This window comes from Porites lutea, chromosome 4 (genome assembly GCF_958299795.1).
Source record: "Porites lutea chromosome 4, jaPorLute2.1, whole genome shotgun sequence".
Lineage (NCBI taxonomy): Eukaryota > Metazoa > Cnidaria > Anthozoa > Scleractinia > Poritidae > Porites > Porites lutea.
This window is the reverse complement of record NC_133204.1, coordinates 50,057,745-50,080,671: the sequence shown is the minus strand read 5'-3', so window position 1 is coordinate 50,080,671 and position 22,927 is coordinate 50,057,745. Positions and strand designations below refer to the sequence as shown.

At 37.6% G+C, this 22,927-nt stretch overlaps 2 protein-coding genes across 4 annotated transcripts in view; both read left to right on the top strand.

The window, feature by feature from the left end:
- The window catches only part of LOC140933976 (uncharacterized), a 64,934-nt gene extending 54,548 nt beyond the window's left edge, over positions 1 to 10,386 (top strand). For 2 of the 3 annotated variants that reach the window (XM_073383664.1, XM_073383663.1), the window contains exons 33-39: positions 103 to 156; positions 505 to 570; positions 3,858 to 4,052; positions 6,224 to 6,312; positions 8,712 to 8,792; positions 8,890 to 8,958; positions 10,300 to 10,386. In XM_073383664.1, coding sequence (XP_073239765.1) covers positions 103 to 156; positions 505 to 570; positions 3,858 to 4,052; positions 6,224 to 6,312; positions 8,712 to 8,792; positions 8,890 to 8,958; positions 10,300 to 10,351 — 606 coding nt within the window. In that variant the 3' untranslated portion in view covers positions 10,352 to 10,386. The remainder of the gene's footprint in view (positions 1 to 102; positions 157 to 504; positions 571 to 3,857; positions 4,053 to 6,223; positions 6,313 to 8,711; positions 8,793 to 8,889; positions 8,959 to 10,299) is intronic. The other variant, XM_073383665.1, reaches the window with a different exon arrangement.
- Positions 10,387 to 18,257: 7,871 nt separating this feature from the next.
- LOC140936049 (homeobox protein Nkx-6.1-like) lies at positions 18,258 to 21,165 on the top strand. Its single transcript, XM_073385626.1, has 2 exons — positions 18,258 to 18,731; positions 19,628 to 21,165. Exons 1-2 carry the CDS (start codon positions 18,407 to 18,409, stop codon positions 19,963 to 19,965), a joined length of 663 nt encoding a protein of 220 aa, XP_073241727.1. The 5' UTR covers positions 18,258 to 18,406; the 3' UTR covers positions 19,966 to 21,165.
- The last annotated feature ends 1,762 nt before the right edge of the window (positions 21,166 to 22,927 follow it).

Sequence of the window (22,927 nt, the reverse complement as noted above, 5' to 3'; positions counted from 1 at the left end):
AATCGATAACTTTCTTTTTCATGGAATTTGAACAACTTTCTTGTGGTCTTAAACTGCTCATGAGGTTTCATTCTCTGTGATCATACACTTTTCATTTTACAGGATACCAAAGCCCTTGAAGAAAACTTGCAATTGCAAAAAGATAAACAGGAAAAGGTAAGCAGTTAGTCAATGGGTAATTCTTATAAATACAGAACAAATAAGTGCGCTAGAGATGGGTAAAGCTAGAACAGGTCAATAATTGAATTCTGTTCGGGTTAAAATCTAAAAACATTGGCCCCATTTTTTAATTGCTAGTTTATCTTTATCCCTGAGAAACTTTCTGGCTCATTTTGTGCGTAAGAATCACCTTAAGTACCGCAAACGACCTCGGCCCTAGCTAGTGACAATCATTATAGGTAGTGTACTTAGGAAGCCGGCTATTGTGATAAAATATTAACAAAATAAATACTATTTTAAAACCTTAACCTTTTTTTTTTGAAAATCTCACCACTCCTTCTTCAGGCTTTGAGAGATCGCCTTCAAGAAAGGATGAGGCAGCGAGAGGAAACACTTGTTTTACAGCAAAAGGTGAAAAAAATAGTAATCCTATTGTTATTTTGAGAAATATTGGCAAGTACTCGACTCCCAACAATTTGGCCCGGGTTCAGCTCACAGAGGCGGCGCCACATGTGAGTTGAGTGATTTTTTTTCGTTAGTTCTCGTCGTTGCTAGTAGCAATGATAATGATGATGGTGATACTAGAAATACGTGAATCGCAGAACCTCGCGAGGAAAGGGAAGACGCCTTTACGGAAAAAAAACAAATGAACAACCAAAAAAAAACTACAATAACAACAACAACAACAACAACAACAAAAAAAAAGAAGAGAAGAGAAAAAAAAAATGAAAAAAAAAATCAAGAAGAAGAAGGATCTCTTTCGACAATCGAAGCCGACACATCCTGTTCGCTGTGACAATTCCTTACATGATAATGTTAAAATGATGGTGATGGGGTAACGATAATTATTATATGGCTGAGTCTGTTTTCGCCATGCGATTGGTCAATTTGCGGTCGGTAACTTGCTATACGGAGCAAAATTTCGAAGAAAATGGCCATTTCGGAGCTCTAACTCTCTTTACCTCGGAAAAAAAGGTTGAAATTAAGTAACAAGACGTCCATCAACCTTGAGGACTTTACTTTGACTTTGTCCTTCAACATTTTAAACTGTGTTTATTTGTGAACGAAGGGGATAAAGAAACTAACTCGTAATCTTATCGAAGAGGATTCTAGTCAGTGTTTGAAAATTTTATCGTAGTACACTGTAAAGAAGACGAAAGTCGACTGGCAGAGATTCGAGATGTTTTGCCTAAGAAAAAATGAGTAATTCCTTCGACAACTATGATAACAAATATGCCTGCACCCGATCATCTTGACGAGCTTCTTTGTCATTTGTAGTGATTCTCCAAAGACCAACGAAAGAAAGATAGAAGCGACTCCGAGCCAGACACAATGTCCAGTTTTCAAAATACTCTAGCGTCACATTGGCGAGTGAATACTAACAGTGCTCTTAGTTTTGACCGAACATACTTAAAAATATGTCTGTAAACCCTGAGGACTGGGATGTTGACTTTGCCTTTCTAGATTTTAATCGTCACCTTTAACTGAGAAGGAAATATCTTAGCCTAGTTCAAATGTATAAGATTTTATTTGGTTACTGTGATATCAATTGCCATCATTACTTTGATATTAGTGGAATAACTCGAACTAGAAGTAAGCATGAGTATAAAATAAGGCCTAAAGTTGCCCGCACAAATTATTCTAAATATTCATTTTTTCATAGGTATATTTTTCATAGGTTTATAATTTATGGTCTAATTTATAGTCTTTTAATATATGTTTATATATTAATTAATTGTTTTTTTTTTCTTTTTTCTTGTTTGGAGGGTATGTCTTAGCATGGGAATATGGTTTCCCCCTACTACCGTCCTGTTAACCATTTTTCTATTCTTGTTCGATTGTATATGTTAGTATTAGTTCATTTGTATCAGTTATGTATGGTTACGAACTGTGATTAAAGATTAAAGATCTCCGTGGAAGAAAATATGGTCCGTGTTTGAAAATTTTAACGCAGATCACGCTTGAAGACGAGAATGAACTGGCAGAAATTCGAGTTGACAACAAACTTACCTTGAAAAGCTTCTTTGCCTTTTGCAGTGTTTTTTTTTTTTACAAGGACCAACGGTTACATTGAAGAGCTTAAACTTACAGCGCTCTTAGTTTTGACCAAATAAACTTTTTCAACATGGCGAATATTTGTTTTCACTTTCTCGGAACCCCTTTTTTTGTGTGCTATTGTTTTCGTGAGCCAATAAAAACTTTCTTTCTTGGCGCCTGTCAAATGATTGTCAAATCGCGCGTCTTGCACTTGTTTCCGGTGCCAAACTGGAAGAAGCCACATAATAAACATCTTATTAGCCTCGTTTTTTCGGTTCGTACTGTAAATTATGTGCTTGGCGCCACAAATCGATGGAAAAAAACTCGGTCCGTAATTTATAGTACGGACCGAAAACTCGGCTACTAAGAGGTATTGATTGTAAAATGATAATGATAACGATAATGACATTGATAATTTTCAAGTGATAATGATAACGATAGTGAGAATGACAATGATGATAATGATGATGATAATGGTTTATAAGCAAATCCAAATAAATATTGGCTCTTCTTCGGTAAGTTGACGACTACAAAAAACTAACTACTAATTGCTCTCTTCTCCCAGAGGTTTGTCTTCGGTTACTCCGGTTTTCTTCCAGGAGCCATAATCGGGGTAGGAGACGATAACCGGATACCTTCTCCAGTAATGGGGTTGGTTCCATCGAAATAGCCAAATGTGCTATTTTTAGCATAAATTACGCCATCTCGTGTGACACGCGTGCGCAATTTTTGCGAGGACGCCGCGCAGTAAATACACAAACAAAATGGTGTCAGAAATTACCTTCGTACGAGATAAATAAATTCAATTTGTCGTCATTGCCTCCTGTGGATTTGAGGCCAGACCATTAGGATGACCATTTTGACATCAACTCTGAATATTAGGACTGTGAATGACAAATCCGGGCGTGTCGTGCGATGAATGTCCCGTACGGACGAAACGAGAAAAAAAAAACTTGCAAGCAAAAGCAGGGCGGAAAATCAACGACAACGACTAATAATTATGTCTAATTTTCCTCTAATAAATATAGGAATTCATGATATATACAGCTCCACCGGATTTCAAACAGCGTCTACCCGCAGAATTTCACGGGAAAATACTTGAAATGTAGTGAATTTCCCACTTAACGTTATCTTCGGCAGCGGGGAACAGTGGTCTAGGAGCCGACCTTTCGTGAAGATGGTCCAGTTTCGACTCTCGGCTTAGCTGTTTATTTTCTCTGTTGCATATGTTTTTGTATTTTGTTTTGTTCTGGTTTGTTTTTTAATCTTAGTTTTCCCCTTTGGCTTGTTTCTCTTTATTCCTACTACTAGTCCATCACAGCTCCGCGAGGTTTTTGCGATAAACGTATTTCTGTAGTAATGTTTGTTTAATGGGTGGCGCAGTTTGTTGTGAAAATACGCCACTTCCACATTTCCAATAAGGCACCTTATTTGCCGCTCTTGCGGTCTCCTTCCCCGATTATGGCTCCCGTTTTCTTCTCTATACCTGGAACGCAGAAGCACTTTCAACTAGTACTTAAGAGCCTCGAGGGTTAAAAAAGAAAAACAATAACAACATAATATTTTACTTGAACAACCGCTTTTTATTGGGGGTTTCCAAAAAGCCACAAAGGAAATTAATAACGTTAATGGGTGTGAATTTGCGTGGTTTGTTTGCTTAGGATGAGGTGTCGAGATACCTTAGCAGCATGGAAACGAGTAACACGGCTATGAAGTTGAGAAAGGCAGCTGTAAAAGCTAGACACCAAAACGAATTAAATGATCTTAGAAACCGGATGCAGAAGGAAATCGACCAATCAATTAACGACCTGAAGATGGCGTCTGACGTTCGAAGAATGCAAGCAATAGAGTCCCAGGTACGCTTATATCCTTTTAATTGGCCGTTTAATAGGAATTTTTTTTTATTTTCCACACTATTTTATTACCTTTCAGTACTTATGAATTGCTTCCAGACGGTTAACAATAATAATAATAATAATAATGCGTCTTTATTTCACCGAAAGATAAAACTACATATCTTATGTTACAATAAGAGAAGATAAAAACTATGATAAAAATATCTACGTTATATGTTTATATTAAAAAAGTGTATCATTACAATAAATGGAGCTTAAAAATCAACCTATTTACAAAGGTGTTCATAAAACGCTCTGTATTAATTTTTGGACGTACGCAGCCTTTTTTCCTAAGATTATGTACATACGTCTTCTGGACAGGAATGATATCTTTTAGTGGGTGGCAATCCGTTGATATTAATTTCTTTAAAATGTTTTGGTCTTGTTTATTTAAAAGATTCTTGATAAAAACTGGAAATGAAATAAAACGACGTTTATGGCATCGGTCTAAAAAATTTTGTATAACCGTAAGATCGGATTCCGATGCCCCATAGACTGAAAGCGCATAGCTAAAATTAGGTAAAACAATAGATACAAAAAAGGTGATCTATCTCTGCCTGAGAGTAGTGTTCCCAGACGTGTAAACACTTATTTGCTTTGACAAGCTTGGTTCTTACATGCTCATTGAATTTCCCGTCACTCTGTATAGTTACTCTTAGTAAAACGAAGCTATTACATTGAGGAATATTGTTAATTGGAGAGTAGAGTACATTGTGATTTTTCTTTCTAACAACCAACTCTTTACATTTACTAGGGTTGCAGACCATTTTATTGTCTTTGCACCAGGTTAAGAACTGTCCTACTAAGTCGGCAGACGGGTCACGGTTCCTAGTGATAGGCGAAACTATAGTGGAATCATCGGCGTATTTAAAAAGAACAGGGCAACCATTAAAGAAAATCTCCAAGTCATTCAAAAAGATATTAAAAAGATACGGTCCGCTTACACTACCTTGTGTGGTTGCTCTATTGACAGATTTCCAATGTCCTAAAAAATTATAGCTAACAACACGTTGTTGTCTTGCATAGAGGAAACTCTGATACCAATTGATAATGTACGGATTTAGGGGTAGCTGTTTCAGTTTGGCAGACAAAATAGTATGGTTCACAAAATCAAAGGCCTTACTGAAGTCCATAGTAAAAATTCGCACTGCGCTACAGCCAGTACTGTCTAAATACTTGTATGTCTGGTGCTGGATAGCGAGTAAAGCATTTGTGCAATTACCCGCCTGTCTATATGCAAATTGGGTGTGGCTCAGATTGTTCTCAATGACTGACTGTGCTTGCGTACGATACACGACCTTCTCAAACAACCGCGCAATAACGGGAGTAACATTGATACCACGGTAGTCTGAGTCCTCTAAAGGCATGTCCACTTTGGGGAGAGGATTAACATTTGCCCTCTTCCAAGAGTCCGGCCATGTATGAGTAGAAAGCGACAAATTCCAAACATGAGTAACGACAGGTGTGAGTAGCTCAGCACAGTCTTTCCAGATCCAGTACGGGAGGTTATCTGGTCCTGTTGCCGTTTTCTTTACATCAACTAAAGTGTTCCACACACACCGCTCAGATATTTCCGGGGGCTTTACACTGTCCGGGATATCCATATCAATAGGTATAAACTGAGGAACGAGGCAGGCAGTCCATCCAAATTTTCGAACATTTAAATAGTATCCATTTCTTCCTTAGATATTTCGCAACTGTTAACATTATTTTTTATTGCACTTGATAAGGAAGAATCCTTTGGATTTTCGAAACTAGAAAAAATAGATGACACTGACGCTTCAAAACCGCTTTTTGACGTTCAAACTAGTTGCATATAAAAAAAGCGGAAAAATAATGTTTGGTCCACTTTTGTAGAAAAAATTCAATAGTTGTCTTCAGTTAAAAATTACCTTCACCTTTTTAGCTGTTAGACATTACTCTTCACACGAACTGTTGTGGTGCGTATTTGTTGGTAATCATATGAGTTAGTATACGTGTACAGATATTAAAAAGGACACCTGTGGACAAAGCCGTTTGTGTGGCTTGGTTTGGAATTTTGTCAATAATAGTCTAGCGCCCCTCTTCTCTTCTACCTGTCTCGGTAGAAGAAAAAGTAAAATATAACATTTTCCCTCTTTTTTTTTCTTTAGAACATGAAATTGATTTCGATTTTAATCCAGCAAGACAAACTTCAAGAAGAAGAACTGCAGGGGGTGTTAACCTTTCTTTTCCCCACAAAGTAAGTTAACGCCCTGGGTGCTCCGAATCATCCTTTTTTGGGAAGGAATCTCATTTAGGGGGGTATTATTAGGTGCGGTTACACACACCGTGGTAAAAGGTCTTTCCCGTGGTAATTTTGCCGCGGTAAATTTTACTCGGGTAAAATTTACGAAGGTGACTTACGGCTACACGTAAATTATTTACCACGGTTGATTTCCTTTTTCACGCAATTATTTTTCCGGGAAACACTTGAAGGACTTTCAGAGCGATTTTCGCAGTCTAAGTTACAGGAGGTACGACACGTTTATAAGCATTTACAGACTTCAGAGTCTTGTCGTACCTCCTGTAACTGAGACTACTTTAAGATCTTAGACTTTGCCCCTACAAGGTGATAGGTTTAGCTTAAGGACCCTATGTACATTAAGTGGGAAAAGCCTGACCTTAATCAACAGGTCAAACACATCAATCTGACGCTTAATTTTCTCTGAAGACAATTTTAAAATAGTAAGTTATTGAATAGTGCGAAATCCGGCCATCACAACAGATCGCAACGTGTTTTCTCCTGGTGTTTTTGGAAAAAAAGGCGCTTGCTCTCCTGTTGACGACATAGCCTTTTTTCTTTATCTCATGAATAAAAGGCGGTGGATTCTCTTTTTTTTTCGCTTTTCTTAAAGCAGCTGAACATTGCTACGATGCATTTCTTCCCAAGTAAAACCTTGAGTTGGGAGATCAAACCATCGAAATGCATTGTTTTGCCTGTGAAAATCCGACTTATACAGGAACAGTGATTTTTGTCGTTGAGTCTTTAAAGTCAAGAAAACGTACTGCTGAAAAATCTACAACTGAAAAACCGCCTAGAAAACGTCCGATTTTTGTCATGGAGAACATTTTTTAGAAAAGTACGGTATTCAAAACACCAACGGAATGGTTTTTAAAAGGACTGTATCTAACTTTACGCAAGATTTCGATTTCCCGCCATCAGATTTAAGGCGCCCACGCTATTGCCGTTCAGCGGATGCAAAATGCCCACATGTTGCCGCTGTCTCATTGTCCATTGCAGAAAAGTTATTGTCCTGGTTCCCGTTCACTGATTCTTGGTGTTATTTAGCTTAAAGTGCATATCACCCAAGATTTGAAAAAAAAAATGTGATACATTCTACGCGTTTACATCTTTCAAAGGAGGTACAATTTGCGTGAATCGGATAAATCTAACGGCCTCCACGTTCGGTTAAAGAGCACGAAATTTGCCCATTTCAAGCAGCTTTTGGTCAGAAGGCCGTGTAGATAGTTCCCTAAGTCAGTGAAACGACGACGTAATTTTAGGCTTTGTTCTTTGCTCCGTCCAGCTTTGTTGTAGCTTCTGCCTTAACTCCTTTTCCATCGGTGTCTTCCTATAGTACTCTTAGATAAACTGTTGACTCGCCAAAGGCTCGTCCGCGTAAGGGATTACAACATCTTCATAATCAGCCTCTTCGCTCTCACGCATAGTTGGGTCATAATTTTTGACTTCTTCGTGTAATTTTTGCTTGATGTTTGGTATAAGCCCAGGAATAAAGTGAAATTCCATTCAGAGTCGTCATAATCGACACTTGACAAACTTTCCGAGAGAGACATTTTATTTAGACGGGAAGAGGGCCGTTCAACGGAGACTAAGCAACGACGACGGCAACGAGAACGGCAAAAAGCAATGAGATTGGATTAGCAAAACAACAGTTTTGCACGTGCATCACACTTTTTTGTACATTTCTTGGCTGTTGTATTTGTTGCACGACCACGACGTGAACACTCCAGAGAAATTCACCTACATTGAACGACATGGAATAGGAGCGATCAATATTGAAACAGCGTGGATTCACTTTTTAAATAAGAGACTTTTTCGTCCCCGTCGTCGTCTTCGTCGTTTATTAAGCTCCCAAATAAGACGTGGAACTCTGACATGCGTGCTAGGCATATTTGGGAGAACACTGCCTCAAAATATGTCGCTCGCCCTACGCCCAAAATGTCACGGCTATGATATCAATTCTACATTTTTAAAAATCTGCAGAAAATGAGATTTATCCAAAAGCTAGCCTGCAAGCAAGCTCTCCGGGGCGCCCCCGTAGACTGAGCTGTCAGTTTTTCGCCAATCAGCGCGAAGCGGAAACAAGAGCGAATGTAAACAAGAATGGAAAAACACGTGCCAAGGGTAATGACATCATTACTAATGTCATCTCCCCAATCAGCATTTCGCATCGACTTTTAGAGAGACGTAGTAGCAGTATGTACGGTATTTACGTTTTTGTATCAGAAATAACACTAGTTATAGTTCAACAATTTGCGCGAAAATACCGTACGCGCACTTTCTAAGACTAAATAACACACTTGATGGCGTAAATTATTCTCTTAGTAATGAATATCCTGTTTCTTGTATATTTGCAGGTCTTCTAATGAAATTGACGAACTTTTGTCTGAAATATACGGGCCAAACCACAATAGAGGACACGCCTTGATCGACCCGAGGTTAGATAACACTACCCTTAAATTTCGTTCTCATTTGTGCCTCTTGTTGTTTTGAGATCGTTTGATTTATAGTTGCCAACGTTAATTTTTTTTTCAGAAGACCAAGTACATTAGAAGCTAGGATTCGAAGACAAAGTTCGATCCATACTACATCATCTCCAATACGGTGAGTGAAAGTGCTTTTTTGTCAACTCAAGATCAGTCCCTTAAAAAGTTGATTGTGCAATGATAGAAATATGATTTTAAGCCTGATGAATACCTGAGAAAGATGATTATTCAGTAGGTAACACAGGCGGCTATCCAAGTACTCCCAAGGGGAGTTGAACCTATGACCCTTTCTTCCGAGTCGCCTTACAGTACTCTCTCAAAAGCGGAGTCTTTATCAGAATAGTAGGCGTTATTCGAACATGCAGCGACTATATATTGTAGTTTGATAAAACTAGTGATTTAAGAGCAGACGGCAGACTTTGCTTTGCAGGTGCTTTCTTACTGTGCATCTATCACGCTTTCTAAAGTCATGAACGTTTTTTGTGTCTGTTTTTCCAAGTCATCTAAGTGTAGATGACTTGGAAACATTTAGAGGTTATTGGATGAGGGTGAGTATGATCTAAAGAATTATGGAATTCGATCGGCCTCGACGTTGGATAACACTCTACGAGGTCTCTGGGTATTCAATCTCAGGCGCGAGAAGTTCTTTTCGAAACCCGCCTCAAGCAACTAAACACTACAGCCATTTTTCCGTAAGCTCACAAAACTCTTCATTCGACTTGTTCCAGTCCCCCAAGCGGGCGTACGCCTGGCGCTTACAAACAACAAAGAAGTTCAGTTTCATCGCGTGTCCAGTCTTCCCATAATTCTTCCGGTCATACGAAAGCCGAATCAAATATATTTTTTTTATAATCCATTCAAAATAATTCTCAGTTGGGAGTACGGCAACGAAAACGAGAAGATTTCGCCCTTCTCAAGCCTGAAGCTTCACAGCGAATGGAGTTTCCTTCGACACGGTCCCCAGCTAACTAAACCACAAGCTACGCGCACAAAGACTAGGTCGTCTGGTCGAAAAGTGTCAAAATTTAAGACTGGGGCGTATGTAGACCGTGTTGTTCACAGTGGTCGAAACGTATTTGGTGTTTCGCTTTAGGTTTTGCTTCAAACCATCTTTCGTGTCATTCGATAGTTGGAGGGAACCTTGTATTAGAATATCGTTAACATAAAACGAAGTTTTTCTTTTTTCTTAGCTCAAAATTTTAAAGCTGGTTGGCACTGATAATAACAGTTGTAGCTACGGTTAAACAAGCCTGCGGTTAATAAGCAAGATGACGTGCGTTTCATTTAAGCATGGGCGCGGCATTGTTTAAGAAGGCTATTTAAAGACTTATATGATATATGTATAATCCTGATTCGACTTTAAAAAACCTAAAAATAATTCAAGGAAGTTAAATTAGTATCAATAAACTTCATTGTTGAACTTTGCTTTGCACAAATCTTCTGATCTCTTTGTTTTCAGTGAGAGTTCTACAAATGATCTGGGTCGTGCTGATTTGAATCACAACCAATGAGAAGACAGCTTAGGTCATGGAGGTGACGTTTTCAGGTCAGTCTGCGTGTGACCTATGGAACTTGCACAGCGTGACCTATTGCTTAGTGTTACGCACTATTGTGGCACTGTAACGCACTCCGATTTAAATTTAATTCAATCATCGTTTTTTCTTTATTTAGTTCAATTAAAATCTCAAGTCATTTTATATAAATGAATAAAAACAATCAATCATCTAACCATAACATCATTAAGAATTTTAATAACGTAATGTCCATATTGTGCGTAATTAATCCTACTTCTCTCTTTTTAGTTGCTGCTTTTGCTTTTAACATAATTACAAGTTCGATTTATTACATGTATATGTATCGTATTCGTTAGGGTGTCCTCCGTGACGAGGTGAAGCTTTTATGGTAATCAAAATCTGCGACGTCTAAATTGGTCCAAACAGAACTAACTTAACAAGGAATAACAGCGCCTCATAATGTGGCAGGTCATTCAAGTTGCCTAAGTAAAAGCTAGGAGTAAATGGTGCTCATCAATACTATCAGTTTATTAATTCTACTTCGTGGCAAAAATGGAAACGGTCTTGCTAAACTTGCCACATTGGCGCGCTTTTTTCAGTGAACAAATGAAATTGAATTGAATGCGCTTTGGCTTCATGATAATTTGAGCATAAGAGAAATTTCGCACCGTACTCTCAATTTGGACTAACTTCTAATCAGTAATGCTTTCCGCGTTTTTTAGTGCGCTATTAATTGCGCTAGTACTTCTTAATGAGGAAGAACAAGCTAACGATCTTCCACCTATAACTTTCAAGGGAGGCAGAAAGGGCTTTAATCTCAGCGAATCTTTGCGCGGTTACCATTCCTTTACGGACGAGGAGGAAAGTGAACAAAGAAGAAAGAATGATCAGCGAGGTCTACCGAATTTTAACCGAAAAGGGTCTTACCAGAGACTGAGTGGAGAAAAGGATGTGGAATTGGTGGACGGAATGTTTGAAGACTCACCAGAAAAGGACAGGAAAAAGTCGGGTAAAAAGAAAAGAAGGAGATCAAAAGGGAATGACGACGATGTAGTTTCTTAAAAAAATTCCAGAAATCTATACCAACAAGTTAAGCTTTCCACTAACTTCCTGTGAACTATCACTTTCTCGATCGGTTGTAAAGAATGGCACCTGAAGGTTTTTTTTATAGGGTCAAATGTCTAAAGGCCGCGGTTTCCTTTCACTGACTGGTCAAACACCTCTCTCCCACGAAGAGTTTGCCAGTGATCTTACTAGTAAATACTGGAAAAGACTTGATAAGCTGGACTTCCGCTTTCCATAAAACGTGATTTTAAGATTTGGTTAAGTGTAAAAGGGCCTTGGTATCTTGCCTACAAGGCATTTGTTCCAAGTGAACTTGCCTTTTGCTCCTTCTTTCTGTTTCTAATGGTAGATTATGTCTCGGTGGATTCGTGGATTTGCTTTGTTGTCTTTCATTAGTTCTATCAGTATTGACCTCTGAAGATGTTACGTTTTCCTTTTGCCTATTTTAAGGCTTGTTTACCTTTAATTGTCCTGGCCGATATATATACCTGTAGATCCAAGTTTAACACAGAGAATTTTCCAACTAAAGCTATCCGTCTTTATAGTTCAATGGAAATTTCACTCTAGTCAGGAGTTGAGTTTTGTAATGGGTACTTCACCGCGCGCCAATAAATATGAAATGATCCTCATTGTCATTGTTAACATCGTTCTCGCAGTCGCCTCCAACTATTGGTGGGAAACCTTACAGTAATGTATTATTTATTGAATTATAGACACACCTATTTATTTGCATTGTCGTTTTCTTGAAGCTTTTACTACTGTAAATAAAAAAACACGTTCAATATAATCAAGTGTGAATGTAAAATTTGAAATAAATTCCTTTATGATCAGTGGGAAAAAGCTATTTATGACGCCAAGTATTTTTTTATTACTGTGCAACACAGGTTTTGTTTCTACATGTGACTTGAATGCTAACAAACGCAAGGTGTGTAGAGTATTGTACAGATATTTTGTTTTTACATGTGTATCTCAATAAAAACATCAAGATGTTTTGTTCAGAGCAGTCTTTCTCGTTTTGGTTTGAAATGTGTCTTATGGGATAATCCGAGTAGGTGTATGATACATGAACAACGGAGACTGTGAGGTTCTGGGTCAGATCAATTTTACTCACATTTCCAATAAGTAATGTCCATTGAGACTAGTAAACACCTTCTGAAGTAGAAAGATTCAAGTGAACCTCCAACCTCTTTAAAAAAGAGTTAACTTCACATTTCATTAGTCTCTATTAATCTTTACTGATATTTGGATGTTGTTTTTCTTTTCTTTTATGTATATTTAGTAATTATTGAATGACGCTTAGTAGGATATGAAGAATTCTGCAGATTTCGGCCTCGGTGGATAACACCCTCCGAGATCTGCAGAATTCTTCATATCCTACGAAAGCCGAATTCAATAATTGTTTTGACAAGGAGGGCTGTAAAGGAAATCAAAATGGGAAAAGTTTCTTTCTGGTCATCAATGAAACTTTGCCCATCGTGTTATCGTCTTCCTAACTGTGCTGCATCTTCCTTTGTTGTTATGGAGTGAATTCCTTGGATTCCCAAGACAGGTTACGTGCGTACTGTTTGCGACCATATAATTTTGGTTTTTTGCTGATTTTATGACGACTTGTGGCTTTAACTGATTTATAATATTTCGGATTTTATTCGACCTGTTCAGTGAATGCCCATAAAAATCAAACAGAAAAAAGCGAGACAAAAGAATATAAAGAACATATTATCTATGAAATAAACGAGATAATCTTCAAGAAAAGTAAACAGGAAATAACTTTATCGTGAAGTTGAATACGTGAATGCATTTTACGTTTTCATGGAGTAATTTAGTTCAACTTGTTTATGGTTGGGATACAAAAGGTTAATGAATGTTTCCAGGGGGTAATTCTGAGAATTCTTGGTGGGGTTGGCCGCCTGGTTCTCCAAATCCTGACCCTCTTTCAGACCAAAAAATGTCATTTATCATACCTGTTTTCAGACCTGGCCTCGGAAAATTATGTCATCATTACTTAGATTAGAACGCCAGCCAAAAAGATTTCTCAAATTCGTATATTTCTCTTTCTTTCTTATTCATTTGGAATTGAAACGGCAAATACTTTGTCATGAAAGAAATTGTTCATTGTCGATAATGTGTATAAAGGGTTTCGTTAATCGTTTGTCTAAGGATTGTCACATAGAATATTGATAGCGACGTTTCGACCGCCAGTCGTCATCAAGCGATAGTGTCGATTTACTGATCATGAGTAGAACTATTTGTACCACGGCCATTGTTTTTAGTGATTTGTGTATCACAAACCTCGGTTATGGTTTGCGGGTTTCTATACAAGGCATTGTTGGCATTATTACAGAAGGAAACTGTTCCCTCAGCGGTTACATCTACACCTTCGCACGTTTGTTATGAGGTGATTAGCAAGTCATCGATCGGTAGCTAGAATTGGTGTTCTGTATAATACTGACATTCATGACAATGGAACACATGCTTTAGCCGTATGCAAGGCAGTCTTGAAACATTAGTCGCATAAGGAAAGATATCAGTCGCCATACTGCGGAAAAAACTTGTGCATGCTTTCATTACTTCCAGATTGGACTTCTGTAATTCACTTCTGTATAGACTACCGAAACAAACTATCAGACTTATCTTTTTAGGAAGGCGTTGTTATTAAATTAGTCCTTTTATGTTTTAGTCGTTTTAACTCAATGCCTTTTTTATCAATTAATTTTGCTATTTTTAATTCGTCTAATTCGTTTCAATTTAATGTAATTTATGAACTATATTTGTAAGATTTTAAACATTTGTTATAAAGCGCCATTGGGCATGGCTAGAAATGGCGCTATATAAATTTATTATTATTATTATTATTATTACTATTATAAATACGTTCATATGCTCCCGTACTTTCCTCGAAAGCCATGCCCGATTCCAAACAAAAATGGGCAAAGTCTATACCCGTTTTCAGACCAAAACGGCCCCAAAACCAAACCATTTTTGGCGGCACATACCTATATGCCTTATATACGTCAGTTCATGTCTTGAGTTAAACTGACCCTGACATTGTTATTTTGCTTTCTGCAACACATACGTTTTTGTCTTAAAATTGAAAATTGATCCCTTTAACAATCCTCCTAACTTCTTTCCTCTAAAAGAATATAATTTTTTTTTTTGACCGAAAGATGACACGTATAGCCTTCAAGATGTTCAAGCATTAGCACCAATCAGGTTCTTGTTAAGAGTAATTGAAAAGCAGGTCACCTCTTTTGTTAGCTCAAATCATTTTCCTTTGTTCAATTTAAATTGCCGCCCATTATTTCTCTTTTACAGATGGAAATCAAAGCACACATTAATCACTGAATTGGCATTTGTTTGTTCAAAACATTCTATAGAAGTTGTCAACAACTCTGCTCATTGTAGTTAAGTCACACAATGGTTTTAAAGGAGCAAATAATCTATATAACTCACGTAACACGTTAGAAAGTGCTATATAACGTATGTGTTGATAATATGTATTGAGGTGTGTTATTTTGCCTGTCCTGATATAAACTTTTTAGTGGCTGAATTGGCAAACATTTAATGCAACCGAGACATGAAAGCTTTTTTATGATGTTAATCCTTTAATCCTATCTTGAGACGTGTTAATTAATTTCATTTCGTTGGCAATTAATATTTGTTTGTATTTCTGTGGTTTACCAGGTTGGTTCTAAAATCTGAGCGGAAATGCTTTTAATCCCTGGGAGCGGTTTTCTATGATATCAAGAAAGATTATTTTCGCTGACACGCTTAGGACAACAGGGCTGTACACTGAAACATAGTAACTGGCCTTTCCTGCCTAAGAAAAGCAAGGTTTGAAACACAGAAAATATGAAAATACCGATGAGGAAGACAGAAATTCAGGCAATTTTTAGTTTAGGTTGATTTGCTTTACTTTCGTCGCCTTAGAATCGTTCTGCTTTGTTTGTTTGTTTGTTTGCTTGTTGTTTCATTCGTTCGCTTTTTCTGCTATAGATAATCCTTGTGGCTAAACAAATCTGTGAAGTTGTTTGTTGTGAACTTTGTGATTTGGCTTTTCATAGAAGTAAATTATAATTTTTATGCAGCACCCTCTCTCAATAGTTTAATGCGCATGCTTACCGATAACTAAGACAATATTAAGCACTTATTAAATAAACATAAGAATGATATGAAGAATTATTGTATGATAACAGCCTCTGAGACCTGCATAATTCTTCATATCTTTCGAACGAAATCCATTCGAATGCGGTAATTGTTTTAATATTCATTCAAAATGTTTCTAACTGCAAACCAAAATATCTCGTTCGATGACAAGTTGCGCATGTTTCTTTATAGACTTCCCCTCGTCCTCGGCAGTTTAAAGTTATGAATGAATGTTTTTTTAGCATACAATCTTAAAATAGCAAAGAGTCCTCCGTTGAGTTGTATCTTTACCAGTCCTGCAATTTTTTCAGACAGCACTGAGTTGTCTATTCCTTAACATAACGCCTGAAATCTTAACTTCCGCCACTTTTCCCCAGCCCCGCCAAAAACAGCTGGTCTTCTGCTATCCCTTTTTGTCGATATCTGTGCAATTGACGTCAATTGTTATCTTTTTCCAAATTTGGTCAACGTTAGCTGGTTAAGAAGACTTAGCCGGGGGATTGAAGGCAATCAGAAAGAAGAAATATTACATTCATTATTCATTCAAAATATTTCTTCATATCGTACTTAATTCGTCAGTCTTTCATAGTTGCTGCTCTGTTTCAGTGACTAATAATGTTGTAATAAACTCACGTAGAAAGTGCCGAAATATTATACAGCATATTTGTGAAATATCCCACTGATATCATTTTGTTGTAAAGGAAGGAAAAAGTAATACCTTTAGCGAGACAATTCAATAAGCCAATAAATAACAACATTGAACTGAGTTTTGGTCTCAACAGATTTAAGAGATGCCTTTTCTCATTTCTCAAAAATTGCAGCACACTTTGTCATAGCGCAAGATTAAATTTAAAAAACTCCTTCCTGAATTTGTACCTTAAAACTTTTGAATAATATTTAAGGTTCACCTGCCCGGCTGTCTAGGTTCTACGTTTGTCTCTTCTCTCAGGAAATCATGTTTTAATGGGATACCAACTCATATATAAGGTTTCTGCATAGTGATTTGTTAACAAGGCCACATGAAAAACGAAGGAAACCTCATTTACTCACTGAAATTAAAACCTCTAGTGCAGACTATTTTACGTTTTATTTAATCAGTTCAACAGTGTTACGGATGCAATATTACAACTGAATGTCGGCTCTTTCTGCTGAATTGATTTCATTTCTTGCCATCATATATTATAAAAGAACCTTATAAAGGGTAGCTTTAAATATCGATCATTGTTTGGCCGAACATGTCTAATCACGTCGCCTTACCTTCGCTGATTGTTAAAGCTCATATCCTGTAATGCATTTAGAATTGCTTTCAAAAACTTACTTATAACAACTTGCTGGATATGTCTAATCATCAAAGGTTTGTCAAATAATAAATTGCAATCAGTTTTCTTAAAAAGTGTAAATTTTATCTTATTCTATTTGTCAAAACTTTCACTTAAAAGAGGAGAAATGTCAAACAATAAAAAGCATGATATTTTTCCTAAAATGGCAACAGCATTAAAAAAACTGAGGTATTAACGCCTCTTTGAATACTTCTATAGGTGGGTGAATAAGCTTTGTTGCTAGCAGCTTGGTTATATGAAACTGAATTTTGACGCTGCTTACAAGTTTACTTGACCGAGTAGTCTTTTTTTTTTCCGTGTATTAAATTTCCCACCACACCAAAACTCTTTTTCAGTTGTTCATTTTCACTCTCACTAGGAGGAAGAGATGTGAACTAAATCAACGTGTACCGGCGTCACGAAAATTAAATAAAAGTCACGATGACTTTATAAAAGTTATCAATTTTCGCTCATAATGGTCTTTCAAAATGTTGTCCAATTAAGAAAAGCAATTTTTGTTTTCCTGTAACGCCGTTATATTGTAATTTTTAAAAACTAATAAATTTATATCCAGAACCGAAGTAAAATGAGGATACCTTGGGATCACATACGAGTTCCTGCCTGCAGTGGTCTCGGCTGAGGTAGGACCGGCATTTTAAGAGTACTAGCACTTACCAATATTTTCACAAGCCACCTTTTAAATAAAAAGCATCTTAGAAAAACTTCAGCTTTGTTAAATTTTTTTTGCTTCAGTGGGTGATAAATGGATAGCTCATTTTTACTTAAACAATGCTATGATCTTCAACTGTAACACTTACTATTTTGATGTTATCCTTTTATAGGATAACTCCTTTTTATCCCTTTGTTATTCATTTGGTAATCTCAATGTTTGGATTACGAAGAGTAATAAACCAATATACACATTTAACACATGGACTGCTCTCATTGCAAACAATTATTATATAAACGCCGCCAAATTGCTAATGACGCGCGAATGTATTGTTTTCAATTGGACTATAAATAGACTACTGATAAGGTTCATTTCGTCTTAGTCTTGAATGGGGCCATTTTGAAAACGGATCAACAAATATTGTAAAGATACTAATTAAATCCAATTCCAGGCACTCTGTTCTTACCGCTAAGAGAATTTTTTTCCTTCTCCCCAGCGCTAACATTTTTAGATGGCTGGACATATTCATTAACAAACCCTCAATCATTTAGTAAGCATTAAGCTGGCTTCCTCCCAGAACACCTGTCAGAGTTTAACCAATAAGATCGTGCGTTTCCCTTCTTACCACTCCATTATTAGCCATACCATTACAAACCTACTATATCAATTAATGTTTGCCACGACAGCCCATCAATCAACACGTTACGCTTGGCGGCACTGCTGACAGGCGCATCGAAACTAAAGTCAACTTTAGTTTATTAATGTTAACTTATTCTTCGCCGCCCAAGCAGCAGGAAAACATAACCGAACGGCAACAACCCCAGATTCGACCATACGTTTGAGTTCCAGCTAGCTATGGAACGGCCAACGTTCTTCTATAGTCCCTTCGTGGATCTGAAGCCAAGACATATACCTCCCTATCCTCCACCACTTTCTCCAGAAGTGAAGCATCCAATTTCTTCATCACCCCGAGTTCCTGTCACAAAACCCAGCACATCTTACAGAATCGATGATATCCTGAGTAGGCCCGATCCTCGCCCGGCAATGGTAAGCCTACCTACCACCGCTCGTTACAGAACCAACCCCGGCAGTGCACCATCGCGACTGTATGGTTATGGTCATGACGTCCCATACCTTTGGAGCGCAATGTTACAATCACAGTTTCGAGAAAGACTCAACGGTATGTTAAGCCTTTCATGTGTTATTTTTATAAAACAGACACATGCATATCCTATCCGCGAGAAAGCATATATCCACGCATGGGTCCGTGGTGGGTGGATTCAAAGTTTTGTCTATCTTGTGCAATTATGATTTAAGCAAAAAGTCTATAGCTTGCGCTTAGAGAAATAATCTCGCCAACAAATTCAAAGAAGGAGCGTTTCCACCAATTGACATAAAAATCGCCATAAGCGTCACGTTAAAGGCTGTCCTTGCAATCGGAATAGACAAAGCCACAGAAAAAAATTCATTTTGCCCATCCTTGAAGAAAATTGCGACTTAATAAAGTAAACCCGAGTGCATATCAAAGCGATAACCTTGCTATAGCTAAAATTACACAAGTTAACTAAAAAATCGCAATGTATGCAAAAGAAATGAATATATTTCTGCCGCAACTGAGGCGAACCTCGTAGCTGATAAATCAGCTTTCCTTTAGTTTACCTTAAGCCGTCTTTACTTTATTGGGTATTTTATCCCAAGGCTTGTCTTCATTACTAATTTGACAGTATTACGATAATAGCTACTATAATCCTTGAGAATAACATATATCCTCTTCATTTCCTCCCCACACTTTCTGTTTGCCCAAAATTCTTCACCTAAACAAACCAAGTTTACACATGGAACGGCATCTTGGAGAACAGACCAAATGATTATTGTGGAAAAAAATTAATAACCTTTCCAAAGAAATTAACCTTTGCAGTATTAACAATTTTTCGGTGCTCGTGCTCGCCGCGATTGTGGGCATTAACAGAGTTGTGATGTATGTGCGGCTTTAGCTAATTACATCATCTAGACAAGCCTAATACCACTAATCCCAAATAACTAAGCTATAAACAATTATTTCTTCTATTTTCCTAGCAGCTCAGAATCATCCAGTCTGTAGCGAAAGGGACACAGACAACAAACGAAAGCACACTCGACCGACATTTAGTGGCCATCAGATCTTCGCCCTTGAAAAAACCTTTGAACAGACCAAATATTTGGCAGGGCCGGAGAGGACACGACTGGCTTACTCCCTCGGAATGACAGAAAGTCAAGTCAAAGTTTGGTTCCAAAACCGAAGGACAAAATGGCGCAAACGCCATGCATCAGAAATGGGTGCAAAACTGAAAACGAACCCCAGTGAGGAACAAGAACTTGACGAGCCGGAGGAAAGGCGGGTAAATGTTCATGTTCAAGACGATGACAGGTTTTAAAGGAACCGATATTGGCAGACTAAGACTTTCGTTTGTAAATGTTTTTGAAGAGAGGAAATAAATTATCAAATTGTAATTGCATTAACTGTACAAGTCAAGCGACCTTCCCGGCAAATTGCCGGCCGCAAAACATTTCAGGCATCTTCAGGACTTCATTTAAAACTTTAAACAACCTTTGTAATGAAAACCAATAGGCTATAAAATATAATCACGTTATAGCCGCCTTATTGCATTTTATTACCTGTGATGAACTGTATAAATTTGACAATATACTAAGTGGAGGTATTCAGTAATCATATAAGATGATTGGAAATAACCTAACAACAGGAATTGCTGAAACACAACCCACTAAATTTCTTGGAAGTTTTGTTGGATGCGCTTACATATTTGTTTTGTATGGTATTTTTGGTAATTTTCCATCGTTTACTAATTGCTTGCAAGCTTTAAAATTTTTATGACATGGCTTATTAAAACCCTCACAATTCTTTCTGCTGATTTCTACGAGACGAATATCATCGGTTATTGCTTATCCTACCGGCTGAAGTGAATTGTTATTAAAGTGCTTGAAAATATTAAAAGAAAAAACGTGACGTTGAAAATATCTTATTTCCACCTTGTTTACAAAATTTGTTTTAATTTTTGAACACCTTCTGTTGACGTACGCTTAAGTTGCCAATAAACAAATTTAAAAGATCATAGTATCTGTTTGAGAATGTCAGTGATGTATACAAGTTTTACGATTTCGGAATATGTAGCAGTGGCCTTTCAGATATCGACAAAGCTCACGCGGACTACGAATTTGTCCAGTAAATAATGAAAGGAGCTTGTTTTTAACCAGCTGTGAATAATATGCGTCCTCTGATCAGTCAGAAAATGAACACTTGCCAATGTTTCAATAGTAATTTCTGAGTTTCTGGTGGCCAGCTTGTTATAAGCGATAATGGACAGGTGGCAGGACGAGTTGATAATTAATCAGCCTAAGCAACTCTGTGGGTTTTGAATAACGTTACCAAACTAATAAAATGTTAAATAATTTACGTTGCTCAAATATAGTTGGCCACAAACTTGTCATTTCAAATACATGACTCGTTCAAGATAACTCAACTTAAAAAGACAGACGCTCCTTTGTTCAACTGTTTTGGGCGGCTGGCTCAGACACTTCGATCGTATTTTCTTAATTATGACCGCACCTTTTTTGTCAAATTGAATGTGCCTTAATTTTCTCCAGTTTGAATCTTTTAAAATACATGTAAAGGAAAAGGCATGAGATAGGCTGTTTGTATTAGGATAACTAGAAATTTTTGAAATGTTTTCCTTGAAAAAAACAAGTAACATTTAGACGTATCTAAAAATGTTATGTGAAGGTGGCTTTATATATAAACGAGAAAACAAGCTACAGTATCATATACATTCTACCAGTAAGAACGCTGACGAGTTATTGAGTGTAGGCACTAAGTGTCAAAGTCAGTCCAAATTTTAAATAGAGTTTTTTTTTTACTTAAGACTTTCGATAAGGAATAGTGACAAGAAAACATTTTAAAGATTTTCAGATAACTCAAGACCACAAACTAGTATCTTTTGATGTGAAATCACTGTTCACCAGCACTTCACTTCAAATGGCTCTAGACTGCATTGAGAGCGCTATTAAAATTCTACTGTTGAACTACCACTACCAACAGACGACATTATGGACCTACTCAACCTCTGCTTAACTTCGAAGTACTTTCAGTACAACGGCAAACAGTGCAAACAGTTAAACGGTAACAGCTATGTGTTCTCCAGTTTCTGTTGTTGTAGCAGAAATCGTTATGCAAAACATCGAGGAACAAGCCCTAGCTACTTATAGGCGAACTATTGCTCCACAATCGTGGCACCGAAGAAGGCCCTCTTTCATGTTATTTCTCTCCTCGGGGATCTGGTGATCACATATGGGACAAATCATAGGTGAATCGTTCCGAGAGCATTTAGGACATTTCATGATCAAAGTCCCGTACACATTAGAATTCTCACGACGTTCACAGGGATTTTCAGAGTGAAAGGTGGTGGACGTTTCATGACTATTACTTGCTGTTTCCTCACTGTCGTTTTTCAGTGTCGTTGTCGCTCCCTTGGGTGTCTTCAGCTTCACTGCCATTCTCAGAAGCCACTTCCTCCTCCTCCTGATTTTCAATATTCAATGAACTCTCCTCATTATTACTCTCGTTCTCGGAAGTATTTTCTACATTTCGGTGGCCTTTTTCCCTTTCTATTAATTCGCTTAGCAACTTTTTGTTCTTGATTAAACCTTTACCGATACCTAACTCTGCAAGTCCATCTAGAAGCAAATTCAGCGCACGAGGCTTGGTAACTTCATTGTTATGAGGGAGTAACACATAGTCAACTAGCTCGGCGATGTTTGTGACGGGAATTATACGTTTATTTCGAAGTAATTGTCCGCGGGGAGTCCAGAAAAGAATGTCTTTGGAAGCAGCCATACTATGCAGCAGATCAGAAGCACGCTTTTCAGACACCGCTCGGGAAAGATGACTCAAAACATCTTTTATTCTTGGTTCTTCATCTTCGCTTTCATCACCGGAACTTTCGCTTTCTTCATGTTCACTCTCGTGCTCTTCTTCAACCAAATCTATCTTTTTCTTCATTTTTTGACTCTTTAGGTCAGCGGCCTAACGGCGGTTAGTCATAATCTTATCTGCTCCGCCATGGATACTGATGATCCTGATGAGCTTGCTGCCTTATTTGACCATACATTGCGTTCCCTGCGGGGTCGTCCTGCTCCCGTTAAGCATAAGAATACTACTAGGTCGACCATGTGTTCCATGGATGAACGACGAAATTAAATTGGCTAAACGACAAAGGAGGGAAGCTGAAAGGAAATAGAGAGCTTCTAAAGCACACATCGATTTACTGTCTCACCGTACTGTGAGAAATCGTGTGACGTTTCTGAGTAACAAGGCTCGTAGTG